The 16436-nt window shown below is 37.1% G+C and overlaps 1 protein-coding gene across 1 annotated transcript in view; it reads right to left on the bottom strand.

Moving 5' to 3' along the window:
* Nucleotides 1-5639: 5639 nt before the first annotated feature.
* The window catches only part of LOC122811654 (glucose-6-phosphatase 2-like), a 111070-nt gene continuing 100273 nt past the window's right edge, over nt 5640-16436 (bottom strand). The window contains exon 5 of the mRNA XM_044083645.1: nt 5640-6642. Coding sequence (XP_043939580.1) covers nt 6131-6642 — 512 coding nt within the window. The 3' untranslated portion in view covers nt 5640-6130. The remainder of the gene's footprint in view (nt 6643-16436) is intronic.

Below are 16436 nucleotides of genomic sequence, written 5' to 3'. Positions count from 1 at the left end.
CTTATCTGGACATTCCCAAGTTCAAGATGTTGACGTTACAACAGCTTTTACCTCTGCTGGGCAAAGATCACTGGATGGTAACTTTAGATCTCAAGGAAGCTTACCTTCATGTGCCTATAACTAAGTTGCAGGAAGTATCTGCGCTTCGAGCTGGAAATTCTCATTATCAGTTCTCTGCATTGCCCTTTGGCTTAACTACTGCGCCATGAGTATTCACAAAGGTTCTGGCTCCAGTGATAGCTTACTTCAGGCTAAAAGGAATTCAAATCTATCCTTACTTGGACGACTGCCTGATTCTGGCTCAAGAAAAGGAAGACCTTCTACAGCATCTGGAATATGTTATAGCAGTGCTAAGATGCCTAGGGTATTCTGTGAACGAAATAAAGTCCAGTCTAGTACCCTCTCAAGACATGTGCTTTCTGGGTGTGAGACTGAATACAGCAGCCCAGATGGCCTTTTTAACCCCGGACAAACAAAAGAGTCTATCCCTTTACTTCCATCAACTATCTCATCAGTCCGTGCTGACTGCAAGGACAGTCCTTCAAGCATTAGGGTTCATGGCATCTTGTATTCTGGTGCTTCCCAATGCCAAATTGCATATGAGGAAGCTGCAATGGTATCTCAAAATGTATGGACACAGCACTGCCAGGATTTGGACACTGTCATTCAAATAATACCTTGCCTTCAAAAAGAATTTTTGTGGTGGGCTCAGGAATGTCACCTAAACAAGGGACTCTCTGTGACCCACCAGAGGCGTAGTCAGATTTTAACGACAGATGCCTCGACATTGCTTGGGGAGCTCATCTAAATGGAAAGTGGATACAAGACAAGTGGCCTGCCAGACTACAGCATCTACATATCAACATGAAGGAGATGTTAGCAGTCCAGTTTGCATTAATGGCTTTCAAGGAGTTACTTCTTCCAGGGCAGGTGTTGATTCTAACAGACAACACAACTGTCATGTGGTACATCAACAAACAGGGGGAACACATTCTTATCCTCTATGCAGGCAAGCAATGATTTTATGGGAGACTGCCAGCTTGCAACTAACTCTTCAGGCAAGGTTTCTGCCGGAGCACAGAACTCCTTAGCAGATGTGTTAAGCAGACAAATCATGGATCCCCACGAGTGGAAACTGGATCTTCATGTATTTCAGAAATTGACAGTGTCATGGGGAACTCCAGACATAGATCTGTTCGCTTCTCCACTAAACCACCAGCTGCCAAAGTTTTGCACAAAGGGGTTTCATCACACAGCTTGGAAAGTGGATGCTCTTTCTTTCAGTTGGAAAAATCTTCATGTGTATGCCTTTCCACCTCTGCCTCTTCTTCCAAAGGTGCTCTTAAAGGTCAGACAAGACAAGCCAAGGATGATTTTAATAGCTCCAGATTGGCCTCGCAACACTGGTACCCACTACTAAGGAGTCTGGTAAGGAAGCCTCCATGGCCTTTACCTTGATTCCACATCTGTTATCTCAGAAGGACGGTCGTCTGCTCAATGTCAAGCTTCACTCTCTTCATCTAACAGTCTGGCATATTCTGTGTTGAAACACAGCAGGTCTCAACTTCCTCAACAAGTTTTAAATGTGATTATGGAAGCTAGAAGACCTAGTACAAGGAAAGTGTACGCAGAAAATGGAAGAGATTTTTATTTTGGAGTACAGCAAAGAATTTGGAGATTTCTGAGCCTAATTTGAGTGTGGCTCTTCAATATCTTACTGAGTTATTGGACAAAGGTTTGTCCTTCTCTTCCATTAAGATTCATGCTGCAGCAATTTCAGCTCACTATGATTGTGACCCACCATTGTTTTCGCATCCTTTGTTCAAGCAGTTTCTTAGAGGGGCAAAGAATATAAGACCCCACGTAGAGCTCCTACTCCTGCTTGGGATCTCAATTTTGTGTTGGAAAAACTTACTCTACAACCTTTTGAGCCTGCGGCTACTGCTGAATTGAAATACTTGTCATGGAAGACTGCTTTTCTGTTGGCTATTACTTCTGCAAGAAGGGTGTCTGAGTTGCAGGCCCTTATGGCAGTAGAGCCCTTTTGATTTTCCATAAGGATAGGGTATCATTACGCACTAATCCTTCCTTTATGCCTAAGGTGGTTTCTAGTGTGGCTTTAAACCAAACTATTCATTTGCCTACTTTTTATGCAGACCCCCAAAATAAAGGGGAAAAGATTTTGCACACTTTAGATGTACACAGGCAATTGCGTTATTATTTAAGCAGGACTAAGGATTTTAGGCAGTCTCAGCAGTTGTTTGTTTCTTTTGCTTTGAGTTCGCAGGGCAAGCCTGTGTCAAAACAAACTATTTCTAGGTGGATTGGGTTTTGCATTGCATTTTGTTATTCCCATCATGGCAAGGAGATTCCAGCTGGGATTAGGCCTCATTCCACTAGGGCTACTGCCACTTCAACAGCATTTCTAAGGGGGGTGGCAACTAAGGATATTTTGGAGGCAGCTACTTGGAGTTCAGTGCATACTTTCTCTACGCATTATCACCTTCCTCTCTACTCTAAGTCTAGGGCTGGTTTTGCAACAGCTGTTTTGCAAGGCATGTTGTCAGCTCCTGCTTCTTTATGATTTGCCAGCCTCCCTTACCTCTGCTTTGGGATTCTACCCAATTGTTAGGACTGCAGCAATGTGGAATGAAGAACATAGTACAGTTTTGTACCTACCATAAATGTAGATGTTCGAGGATCCACATTGCTGCAGTCCAATTTACCCTCCCTCCTTCCCCTCTGTGTTTAGGGGTGGTTGTGTAGGTGAGGTTATATGCTGATAATTTTGTATATATTGTACATATTTTTGGTGCAGGTATATTGGGCCTTGTCTTTTTAGGGTCTTCTGACATCTGGGGCAAGAAAAGACTGAGGATATGACGTCGGTCATGCGCATTAGTACCCTGACGTACTGACGTCAGTCTAATGCGCCCTGACCGACGCCAGCCATATACTTTGGTATTCGGGCCGACTGGACAGCGGACTACCCAATTGTTAGGACTGCAGCAATGTGGATCCTCGAACATCTACATTTATGGTAGGTACAAAACTGTACTTTTTGTGCATGTGGTAAACAGTTCTCATTAAGGGATGAAATATTCCAAAATGAGGTAGGGTACACAGGTGGAAATCTACTAGGTGTGATACTTCTAGTAAATTGTTTACGTAGTCGTGCTAATACATACATATCAGAAAAATAACTCAACAACTCTTGACCATCTTCTGAAAATCTTGGGAAAGGTCACGAAAGGCTGAAACAACTGCACATTCTTTAATGAAGGATAAAGCTATAAGCTTTTTCACTGAGTGCTGAAAGTTAACACATGTACCATATAACTTAGCTAAACCCAAAGATTCAACTTTACGCCAAATGTTCTGTGAAAAGTGAAAAAGGCAACCTTTTGCAGAGACATTTGGAAAGTTGTATGTAATACTCTTTATAGATGCTTGTTCAAAATCACATTGCATGTATTTCACAGATAAGTCTAGCTTTAGTTTCTCCAACAAGAAACTAAACAATCCCACATGTAATTATATGCTTTAAATGTCTTCTTGCTCATAAGACAAGTACATGAGTGGTAAACATTTTGTATTTCCAGCATATGATACAAGTGCATGAATACTGTATAACTGTCTACATAACCTTCCCTTAGTTAGGAAAACACCATCCATCAACCATATGTCAGAGTTGCAAAGATCTTTTAAATTTTCTTCAGTGGTAAATACCAATACATGTAGGTTAGTATGTATATCCACTTTCCATTCTTGAACAAACTTTGACTGTGTTAAAGCATAATCACCTACTGAAACCATATCTAAAGCTACATTAGATGTACTATTGTTAACAAACTGCAAGTGCCTCACTCTTTTCACTTTTTGCAGCATCGATCTACGTGTAGGCAATGCCACAGTACTTTCAAGTGAAGTACTAGCTACATCATCATCTACAAGTAGCGCTGGAGTACTTCTATACATACTAGCTAAATCTGTTAGTTTCTCAGAAGCCTGATATTTTTCAACATCTGTTGCATCTGAAGCATGGTCATGAGCTGTAGATTTTACTGACACGTCTTCATTATTCACTGATTTAGTTATCGCTGTACCTTTGCACTTCATTGTTCCTTTTAAATGACAGCACCAACACTTCCTGTATTTTATCACCTTTTCCAAATTGTAAATATAACCTTCTACAATTAACATTTGCTTCTCCTGTTGAGATCTGTTTTATATGCATTACCTAGCATACCAGGACAAGAGACAGCTTTTCCAGCCATTGATAATCCGTCCGTTATTACCATTACGGACAAATATCACCAAACAGAAATATGTCACAGATACTAATTATATATAGTAAATTCAACTGTACATTGAGTAATTTGAATGCAATTAAACTTTATTTAGCAGTTAACGTACTAACACACTGCATTTTGAGCGTAAGCTGTACGTGCTCATTTCATAACGTGGTAGTGCATCATCACATTCTTAACCTCACTAAGCCTTAATTTATATAACGGTTGAGCCAAGTAATGCATTTCAGTCTTTTTAGATTCGACACAAATACGTTTAGCTTTACGTTCGATTTGTATGTGTCAAGGATTACGTATTTGAGGTTTTAAGTTTTCGAGAGGATAAAGTAGACCCGTTTGATTTAGTAACACTTCTGTAAATCTCCAAGAGCAAGACAATATTTAAAGGGGGTATATGGGTTTTGGCAGTCCTTCATAGTAGTTTGAGTTTCATTTTGAGAAGACTTTATTTGAGCTTACCACCAGTCTGTTAATGGTGTACATTCATTTCTTATTTGTGACTGGCTAAATGTTTTTGTGGGGAGCCAGTCGAGAAATTGAAAGCAGTTAGAGCAAAAGTCAGTTTGGTATCTCCAAGGTTTGGCATAATTTTTGCACTGCACTGACTTTTGTTCTGTGTTCAGCCAGTTGGCATAAATCCTTTTTGTGGTAGTAACTGTAGCTATCACTGCCAGTGTATTAGTTTAAATCATCAAAAACGAGTAAAACATGTTTTCAACAAGGTACATAATATACACTCCATTTCTCTTCATCTGCGTAGCCTGCAGCATTTACTTGAAGTGAAAAATTGTCTGAAACCTGGTTTATTCATTATATTAAACCTATTGCCCAAGTGTTTTACATAAGGTAAGACTGGCTGATGTATGGTACATTTCTAGAAGTGAATGCAATCATTTTCAGTAATGTAGTAGGGAAACAGTACTAGCAATATTGCAGGTTAGAGCTTTCACTCATGCTTGTACATGATCCCTTAATTTCTGCCCTGTAATACATTACTTATTTGCTTCCTCCATGTCCTTTAACCACAGATTGTTTTATTATTTCCACTGTGCTCATTAGCTTCCTGACTTCTGAATAACTTCACTTCCTGCTCCCTGGCTGAAGACACAGAATTTTTTTTCTGTAGACAAAGATGTACATTTGCAGCATTTTAAGATAATTTATCCAGAGGTATTATTTAACTGTACATCAAATATAAGGACCCTCATTTTGTACAATTTAATACCAAAGTACTCAGTAAGGTACCAATTTTATAGTGTAGTGTGTATGCAAATCATTGCAATTTTATACACACACACACACACTCACTCACACACTCTTTAAGGTGACAATAAACCATTATTAAGTGGTGCATTTGCTTTGAGGGGGCCACACAAATTTGCATTGAATGTACAGTGTCAGTTCTCCTACAAGCTGAGCAGAACCCTGTGATACATGACTGTTTTCTTCTTTTAATGTGATGTTAGTCCCAGAATTACCCAAAGAACATAACCAGGAATATCCATAAAACAGAGCAGATCCCCGACACATTGCATATCATATGAAAACAGCACATTACTATGTGGTTAAAGGATGCATTTGTGCTGTTAAATTTTGCAGACTGGAATATTCTAATTTTGAATGCCTGACTGCATCCGTTAGATTCAAAGCTGCAAAATATTGAAAGTGGCAGTGTTAAATAAGTCCAGAGATGGTACTTCTGGGATGTATCTTTTTGAAATTCCAAGTGGTAAGAGGTTAACAATCCAAAACAAGTCTTTCTGCTGTGGAGTACCCAGGACTTTGGAAATGCTGTGGTATACCAAGTGTTTTGCTTGCAGCTAAGTATGAGCTTTTTTGTTCCCACAAAGTAAGAGCTGCATACAGTATGGTACAAGACCAACCACTGTTAAAGGAATGGCAGCACTTTTACAAAATGAGAACATATAAAATAAATAAATACTGTGTGACGGAACTGGGATACAGTCAAACAAATGCAGCAATACTAGACAACAGGTTATGCACAAAAGCTTGAAACCTATTGTACCATTATTTCTTTGAGTGTGTGCCTGAAGGAACATTCGGGAATTGATGGCTATGCCTAGGCCAATAAGGGCCCCAAGGTTTCGATAGAGTCCTGCAAAAGGCGTTGTGTCAAAGTGGATCCATTCAGGATTTGCACACCATTTGTTTGCCTTTTCAACTGACCAGTCAAGGTCCACATTAATGAGTTTCAAAAGCTCATAGAAGCCAAGTGTAAATAGCAAAAGGAAAGCAACAATGAAATTGTATTGCTTCTGGTTTGCAGTGTGAATCCACTGTAGTCTGTTAAAAGCATCTGCAACAAACACACCTGTAAAACAGAAAAAAAAATTTTATTCAACAAACTTCTCTTATCACAAGGATCAAACACTTATCATTCTTTGTTAAACATTCCAATTACTGGAATGGGCTGGTGTGCCTTTTTCATTTGTGTTAAAACAGTAATTGTAATAAATTATAATTTGGATGAATCAGTAATGTTCTTAATACCAGATAATGGGGTGTGCCTGACCACAGGTAACTGAGTAAATAATGTCTTTGTTGTAGCACATTAGGAACTATGTAATGTTCTCTAAAGTAACGAAAACAAGTATAACTATAGTTTCACGTGGGGTTAATGCTCCTGGAGTGAACCACAATGCATTAAAACAGAAAAAAACAACCAGGAGCAACGCAATGAAGGGCATACAGTCCAGAATGAAACGATTTCTTCCAACAGAATAAAACGATCACATCCAATAACAACATCCAAGGATACTTGATACTTAAAAAAGAAGAGTTTAATTCATGTGCACGAATACAATGGTGGTAAGCGCTTTCGCAAACTGCTTCATCAGACCAATTAACAATCAGCACAGCAGGGTTTAAATCCTGAAGCAGGCGGGAAAATAAACAGTCATTTATCACTCTTAAAGCTATACACTTTTACACTAGAAAGCTCTTCACAGCCATTTAAACAATTAGATCCAATTGGATCAATAATTCATGAATAACTAAGGACATTTCAAAAGAATACATGTACATAAATCAATACTTATAAATGCCCTACTTAATTCAATATATGATAATCGGTTATAATAACTTCACTGAAGCCAATAAAAGAAATGTATATATATATGTGCAAACACATATCTCCTATCTAATACGCAATTCAAGTTACTAATCTCGAATACAATGTGTTACAGATATATAAACATGTCTCATTACTAAAACTATATAAAAACTACTCTGAATAATTGTTCACTAAATATACATTAAAAACTTCAAAAGCTTAAAAAATCAATATATGTGAACTAACAGCAAATCTAAACACTTAATATTGGCACACATAACACGGGAGAATCAAAACTTCACAATCATATCTTGAGCCTCCTCATCTTTAGATAAGGTTTAATGGGAACTTTCCCATTTAGACCAGGTGGCTTGTCAGACCTGAGTTTGATTATCCAATCACTCTCCTTTGATTCCGTAAGATTGCACATATCTCCTTTCCTAAATGACTCATATATTCTCTCAACTATCCTAAACTTGAACGTATGATCTAAACCAAACTCAGCAGTGTGTTTGGCCAAGGCATTGTGTACTGTACCCTTCCTAATATGGTACATGTGTTCACGCATTCTATCTCTAAGGCATCTATTCGTTTTGCCAACGTAGAATGCGGAACACAATGTACAGGCGGCCAAGTACACCACATTGGTGGACATACAATTCCCGCTGGCACGGGCTTTAAACTGTCCAAAACCACTAGGGTGTACAAATATAGGACTAGAATCTATGTATGAGCAAAAATTACAGTGTTGACAAGGGACTGTAGAGTTGGTAATTCCTAGCTCACCACATGACTGAACCTTGGGGTAACACAACAAGCTCTTAAGATTCTTTTTATTTTTGTAAACAAACCTCGGTTTGTCCCCCACCACACTCCTAATGGCTGGATCTACTGATAAAACATGCCAATGTTTACTTATAACATATTTGATGTTACCTACATCCCTGGTGTAATAAACTGGACAGACGACCCCTTTTGGACTATTACCCTCTCTCTTCATCTATCTGCAAATCTCCTGACCTGTTAGAAAAATATGGTGCAGCCCTTCCATTCCTTAAAGTATCTATATCCAACATACCTGTGAGCAAGTCTCTTTCAGTATAGCCTCTCTCTCTCAACATTGAGGTGAGACTGTCTAATTCAGAACTAAAGCATGCATCTATTGGGTTGTACCTAGAGGCACGCATTGCCTGACCTCACACTATATTCTTATAAATATAGCCAGGGTGCATGCTATGTCGATGTAGCAGGGAATTCCTATAGCATACTTTCCTATACAACCCAGTATTCACTATTCCCCCTTCCAGTCTCTCTACATAGATGTCCAGAAAGGATATCTTAGTCTTGGACGACTCCACAGTAAACTTCAGAAAACCAGTGGTACCATTCATCTCTTGGGTAAACTTATTAAGTTCCTCTGCAGACCCCTTCCACAGGAAAAACAAATCATCTACAAAACGCCTGTAGAAGGGGGCACACCTGACATATAGGCAGTTGGTAAACATATGCCTGAATTCCCATTCAGCCATAACTAGGTTGGCGTAGCTATTGGCACATGAAGTGCCCATAGCTACGCCATCCTTTTGGAGGAACAATTTGTCTCCAAAACAAAAAACATTGGACTCCAATATAACCTCCAAAAAAGTCATGAGCAAATCAATCTCTATACCACTGTATTCAGACATCCTTCTTAAGTAACTGTCCACCATTTCCACACCTGCATTATTCGGTATCATCGTAAACAACGACTGTACATCCATTGTAACAAATGTGTAGTCGATATCTGTTGATTGTGCCCCTAAAAATACATACAAGTCTATCAAGAATTGTTTAGTGTCACACAAGACATATTGGTTGTTATTAACGATACCCCTTAATTTATGTTCTACATAAATAGAGAAGGGTTCTGTGGACCACCCTCTCCCTGCCACTATCGGCCTGTAGGGTACATTGAATGAATCCTTATGGATCTTCGGTAGCCCCTGAATAACTGGTATCAGGGGGTATGTTACTTGTAGAAATTCAAACAACTTCTCACCAATTACATTGCTCTTCAAGAGGTCTAGCAACATGTCATTCACCTTCTCACAAATACTTGTAACCTGTTCCATTGAAATGGAACCATAAAATTTCTCATCACTCAACATACTCAACATGTCTCTGTTGTATCTATCTGTGTCCAACACAACCATCCCCCCACCTTTGTCTACAGGTCTTACAATGATGTTGGGGTTCTGACGTAGGTTATTACGGGATGTCCTCTGGTTATAACTCAGATTAGAAAACTTTCTAGTACAGTTAGCTCGCCCTTTATACTTCATATTATACAACTCATCTTCGACAAGTTTACTATACGCTGCCAACAAGGGAGGGATATTAGGCATATAGGTACTAGGTTTCCTAATGGTGCCATTATTATTCAAACCTTGAAATTCCAGTGATAAGGACAGGTTGCGTATGTAAAGTTTAAAGTTTTTTAATGTATCTTCTAAGTTGCTAAAACTTGTGGGGATGAAGGATAGCCCTTTAGAGAGTACATCCATCTCAGTGGAAGTTAGTACGATAGACAGATTAAAAACTAATCCCTGTTCCTGGACCCCCACATTTTCTTGAGATTCAGAGTCTGAGGGCGGTCTGGAGAAAATTTCCTCTTCTGCCGCCCTCTGCTCATAGAGCGGGTCCTCCCTTCCCTCGAAAGGGACCTTATAGGAAAAGGGTGTTTTGAATCAAACACCCTAGCCACAGAATCACTACCTTCTAAATTTAAATTCGTCGTCCTTTCTGTCAAATTGGTTGCGGGCCCTCTAACCACACTCACTTTCCTCCTTACAGCAGGACCTTCTGCACTAGTCGCAGTTAAATTCGTACTTGACGAGATGGCTGTCGCGCTAGCATTATGAACCCCTAAAATACCATTATTAATCTGAACGTCTTTAGAAACCTCTACTACATCCGAGGGCCTATTAGATGCCTTCTCATTACAATTCAACTCATTGTTATTAGCAGTTGTATTCGTTGTAGAACTACACAAAACATCATCACTAACAATAGTTACAGAATTAGACAAAGAGGTAGAGTCATCATTACCAAAAACATTAGCAACTACGTGAGCAGTCTCTCGATGCTGTAATGTGCCATTCGAGGCATTGCTTACTCTGGGCCAAGTGAAAATATTGCCCATTTTAAAATCCATGGAATCACGTTGTAATTTAGACCTTTTCTGATTATATAGTCTTTTTTCAAACTGAGTAACATTGTCAAGCAAAACATGGCAACAATCATTCACTGCCGAAACCGGAAATTGAGAAAAAATGGAGGCTTTCTGTTGCTGCACTTCTAATCTTAATGCTTCCTCTATTGGTACAAAAAACTTGTTCATCAACCTCATATAATTGAGGCTTACCTCCAAATTCAGTTGTTGCCATTAGAAAAGGAGCTCCGGATACTGGTTCCCCGTCGTTGGCATTTTCAGAACCCTAAGGCCCCTTGGAACCAGTTTCCTTTGTAGGCATACATCAAAGTGCTGTCTTTGTGTCTGTAGCCTTTTTAATTTGAACAAGTCCGCTTCAAGTTTCTCCATAGCCAGGCGCAGACCTTCTCTGTCATACTGTTCCTCGACCCCTTCTGTGTACAACCGATTGGTGCACTCAAACGCTTCTAAAGGATTCACGTCATTCCGTAGACAGTCAGCAAAGCGGTCAACAGCTGGACGTGAAACTTCATTCACTTGTATCCCTTGCAATACATACGGAAGTTCCACAGGTTGAGGTAACCCTTCCATCATGCCCCCGAGTGAAACAAAAAGCCAATAAGTAACGAAAACAAGTATAACTATAGTTTCACGTGGGGTTAATGCTCCTGGAGTGAACCACAATGCATTAAAACAGAAAAAAACAACCAGGAGCAACGCAATGAAGGGCATACAGTCCAGAATGAAACGGTTTCTTCCAACAGAATAAAACGATCACATCCAATAACAACTTCCAAGGATACTTGATACTTAAAAAAGAAGAGTTTAATTCATGTGAACGAATACAATGGTGGTAAGCGCTTTCGCAAACTGCTTCATCAGACCAATTAACAATCAGCACAGCAGGGTTTAAATCCTGGAGCAGGCGGGAAAATAAACAGTCATTTATCACTTTTAAAGCTATACACTTTTACACTAAAAAGCTCTTCACAACCATTTAAACAGTTAGATCCAAATGGATCAATAATTCATGAATAACTAAGGACATTTCAAAAGAATACATGTACATAAATCAATACTTATAAATGCCCTACTTAATTCAATATATGATAATCGGTTATAATAACTTCACTGAAGCCAATAAAAGAAATGTATATATATGTGCAAACACATATCTCCTATCTAATACGCAATTCAAGTTACTAATCTCGAATACAATGTGTTACAGATATATAAACATGTCTCATTACTAAAACTATATAAAAACTACTCTGAATAATTGTTCACTAAATATACATTAAAAACTTCAAATACCAGATAATGTGGTGTGCCTGACCACAGGTAACTGAGTAAATAATGTCTTTGTTGTAGCACATTAGAAACTATGTAATGTTCTCTGTTTTGAAAGGCATTTCACATATTCTTGTAAGAGAAAAGCAGAATATTAAATTGTGAAACAAATATATCAAGGGATTTTTCCCCATTAAGTCCTTATCAGTACTACGTTTCATTTTTGCTTCGGTCACAGTTGACATCTGTGTATCTAGCCAACCAAGGATGCATGCATGAAGTCAAGTATAATAGCTCAAGTTTAGTCTTGGTAATTTTAGCCAACTAAATTATTTGCATTTTATAGCAACCGTTTAACATTATACCATTGATTAGATTTATTAACACAAACGTTCACTTAGAAGTGTAGAATGGTTCATTTTAAATCTGAAGACAAAGAGGTCCTCCTTTGCTCTTTTTTATGACTGATTTGTTTACTTATTTGTTTTATTGGCAGCTTCAGTCCCAATGGGCCAATTGCCACTTACCAGGGGAGACTAATGACTAGGGATAGTTTGGCCAGGTTATACGAGGATTCCTCTACTTTTTTCACTCAATGTATTCGGTTTCTAGAATAAATAAGACTAAGAGGTAGGGAATCATGGTGGAAAGGTATGAGAGATGAGGAGATAGCAACATTTTCTTAGGTATTAATTGGTAGTGCAGAAATTCAGATTGCAGAATTGCAACCAGATGACCTTTGTGGTTCTCAGCTGGTAACAATGATGGCTGTAGCAGATAATGTGAAGTTCTGTCACGGAGAAGGTGGAAACAGACTCTGTGCATGAGCTAAAAGCATTACAACTGAAGGAAGTAGCCAGTATTTCTGCACAGAGAGTTCAGCCGTAGAGGCCTGAGACAGAGACAACACATTTTCTTATGCAGCACCAGTGAGGAAGGAAGTACAAAGAGCTGCTGTTTTGGCAGCTACATGTTTGTTATTATGTTTGCTATTTGTTCCACTTTTACAGACTGCATTAGTTTTGTGTGCGTGTTCTGATTAACTCTGTTAAAACCATTAAGAGTACCAGAATTACAAATTAGGTCTACTATACATTTAGAAAAATAACCTTTCTTTGATGAGCATCTGAAAAATGAGCCAGCAATATTTGTAATCTAAAAATGGTTCAGGAAGTTGCCTGGAAAGACTCTTGGGCATGTTAAAGAACAGTCATTTGGATTAAACTCTAAAAGAAAATTTAATTTGCAGTTCGAAACACTCACTGCTGTTGAATAACTGTTACTTAATGTGTTGGGCAAATATTATCAGAAAGAAATTTTCATTAAAAAAAAATAAAAGATGAAAAAAAGATGAATATGTTTTTGCACTGGTGGATGTCTTGTATATTTGGATTTGAGAATGATTGAAAGTGAACTTTGCTATTTAGCAAACATGAACATGATTCAGGGATGCAAAGTGGCTCTATATTATAGGAAGTGGCCAAAAGGTTTCTACTTTTATGGGGGAACAATCGCCTTTAATGTAAACTATATGAAAATATATACATGGGGAAAAGCTGTGAAGCGAGATTTAGAAACTGCAAGGAAAAAAAGGATACTGCTGGATCTACTATCCAAGAAATGATGAAGCAGATGGGAAAAAAGCAGTGCACATGGAAAATGAAGGAGGGGATGTGATGGCAATAATAATAAAAATAAAAATTTAATAAGTGATGTACAAATGGAAATAAGACTCTATATGATGATAAGGAAGCTGAAATGTGGATACAGCAGAGTTGAAAGTTCAAGATGAGGTGTAAGTGCAAAATGCATTATAATACCTATGAAAAATTAGGTCTCTGCATTGCCGATGTTTGCAGAAGAATTATCTGAAGGAAGAAGTAGAGGAAAGTAGTGAGTCACTAACAATATATGGTAAAGCAAATGACAAGAAAAGGGTATTAAAATCCTAGTAAAAATTACCACCTTTGTTCTCCCCCTGAAAAGAGGCCACTAGTTTAGGGGAAGTAACCTGGTCAACAAAAGATAAATAAAAATAAAATCAGTTGCATTAAAAAAACCTAAAAGGCAAAAGAAGAAAATGAATAACTTAGAGACTTGCAGTAGGAGATATGCAATTTTGCATTGATTAAAACAAATTATTGGCATGGCATTTTTTGCAAGATATAAGTTACAATGTTCAAGAATTGAAGTTTGAAATGTGGGGAGTAAAGGTGGTATGCTCATTTGGACTAGAAGAATGTTCAAGGGTATATTTCTTGATCAAAAGAGAAGTTGGATTTTTTGTGAATAGTTGCATCATATCTGGTAAGGCTGTTAATAGCTGATTGCAAAATTTTTGCAACTACCAAGGATAATTTAAGAGTAGAAGCATTTAGTACAAAAATATTTCATGGTGATATCATTATTAGTTTGTGCAGATTTCAGTTTCTTTGCAAATACAAGATAGAAGTAAAGCTATCATTTTGGATATACTGAAGTGAGCAGATCTGCAAATATGCAGAAGAAGAATACACAGAAGAGGAGAAATAACTAAAATAGATTTTTTTCCTGCAGGATTGGTTTTGTTGGTTTATATGGATGGAGAAAAATACAGTTGGATTTACTGATCGTAGTGCAATATTACTGAGGTTAGGGAAAATGAAATGAGAACTAACATAGGAAGAGGTTTAATTAGAATGGAAACAAATTTCTGGAAAACCTTTGCTGATATTGTACTTTGACAGACTTTAGAATGATCATTTGTAAATGATGATTGGGGGAGTTGGTGAGATGTTTATGGAGTAAAATTTAAAATTAATACATGTTTTAGAGACACAGAGAAAAGTGAAGGAGAGTATGATAAGAAGATGGATAGATAACATTAATTACTGGAAGAAGAATATTATAGACAAAATATATATTTGTGAAATGAGGAAAATGTTAAAGGTTGTTGAATATGCATACATTTACAGTGAAGTGGAAAGAGAGGTAGTGAATCCATTGTTAGAGAAAGAAGCAGAAACAATGGCTGTATTTTAATTTATGGAAGGTCAAAACAGGAGAATGTGACACATGAAGAGACAAAGGAGGACTACTAACATGGATATATTCTATATTATTGTTCTGTGGTCAGTGATGTACATCAATATTGTATTGTTTTGTTTATGAAATTATCTTTGAGATATACATACATTTTAAGAATACCAGTTTACAAAGAGGTGGAGTTTATTAGATATTTTTATCAATTCTTATCCTTCATATTTATATTCATATTTATTATACATATATTGCAAATTTATATTGTTAGAAACTTTTTCTGAACTTCTTAATAATGAGTTTAGTTTTTGTATTTGAATGGTTCCCATAGACTTTTCTGTAGTAATCTGTTCAAACAACGTAGGCAAGATCATGAATGTCATCATCTAGCAAAAACTGTTTAGCATGTTAATTTTTTTATTAAAGTTTATTAATAGTTGAATTTGGCTTTGTGTTTTTGATTACTATTTTAATGTCTTATTTAAACTGTATTTTAAATGACTGGACCAATTCATTCATTTTTGGAACATGTTATTAGAACATACGGACAATTGGCTAATGTTTATGTAGTGGTGTCATTTTTTTTACTGCAATTGTGATGAAGTCCTACATTGTTGGCTGAAAGCATTAAACTAGAGTCATTAATATATTATTAGAAATAAGCATCTGCCTTGCCTGCATTTTCCAGTATTCCAAAGCTGCTATTTTACCAGAGGAGACAAAATAAAGAAAAGAAAGACAGAAGATACACTTGGGAATTATGGAATATCATATGGATATTATTAACATATGAGTGAGAAACAATTGTAGGTTTTCAGACTGGTATTACCAGAATGTTGGACAGAAAGGAAGAAGAGAGAACAATGTTATCTGAGCATTATAAAATTTATTTCAAAAGAAAGGAAAAAAATATTAAAAATTGAAGACATATTGCAATGATAAATATATTATATGCTATTGAAGAAAAGTATTCCACTGAAGGTGAGTCCAGTTATGTGATGGACCAAAAGTATATGGAATACTGAAGGATAAGAATATTCAAGTGTTATTGATTATGTTGAAAAAATATAAGCTATATCAGTAAAAGAGAGGAAGATTGGTAGTAGGGAGCATCAGCAAGATTTTGACTTTGACCATAAGGAAATTAAATGTTATAATATTATGAAAATGGAAAAATGTGACATAATTATTTGTTAGCTTATATAAATGGATGTTTGGGAAATAAGAATAAAATTAAACATTTAGTTAAAAAAGGGATGTCCATTGAGTGTGGTACTAAGAGTTGCACCCGAATTCAGTAGTTATAGAATTAAATTTGCTTTGTTGTGTGAGTAGGAGGTTAAGGATAATATAATAATTTCAATATGTTTTTATATGTAAATGGCATGGTATGGGCAATTAATGAAGAAAAGTTGGTACCATATCTGATATTTTGCAATGATGCTGAACAGAGTAGCATTAGAATTGAATCAAGGGAAAAGTAAGGAGCTTAGGTGAAGTGGGGATATAGTATTGTATTTGGTGAATGGAATATGGTACATAGACATGAAACAGC

Source organism: Protopterus annectens, chromosome 9.part0, assembly GCF_019279795.1.
Source record: "Protopterus annectens isolate FY-2018-M chromosome 9.part0, PAN1.0, whole genome shotgun sequence".
Classification (NCBI taxonomy): domain Eukaryota; kingdom Metazoa; phylum Chordata; order Ceratodontiformes; family Protopteridae; genus Protopterus; species Protopterus annectens.
Note: the sequence above shows the minus strand (reverse complement) of the source record. Positions and strands in the feature narration are given on the sequence as shown.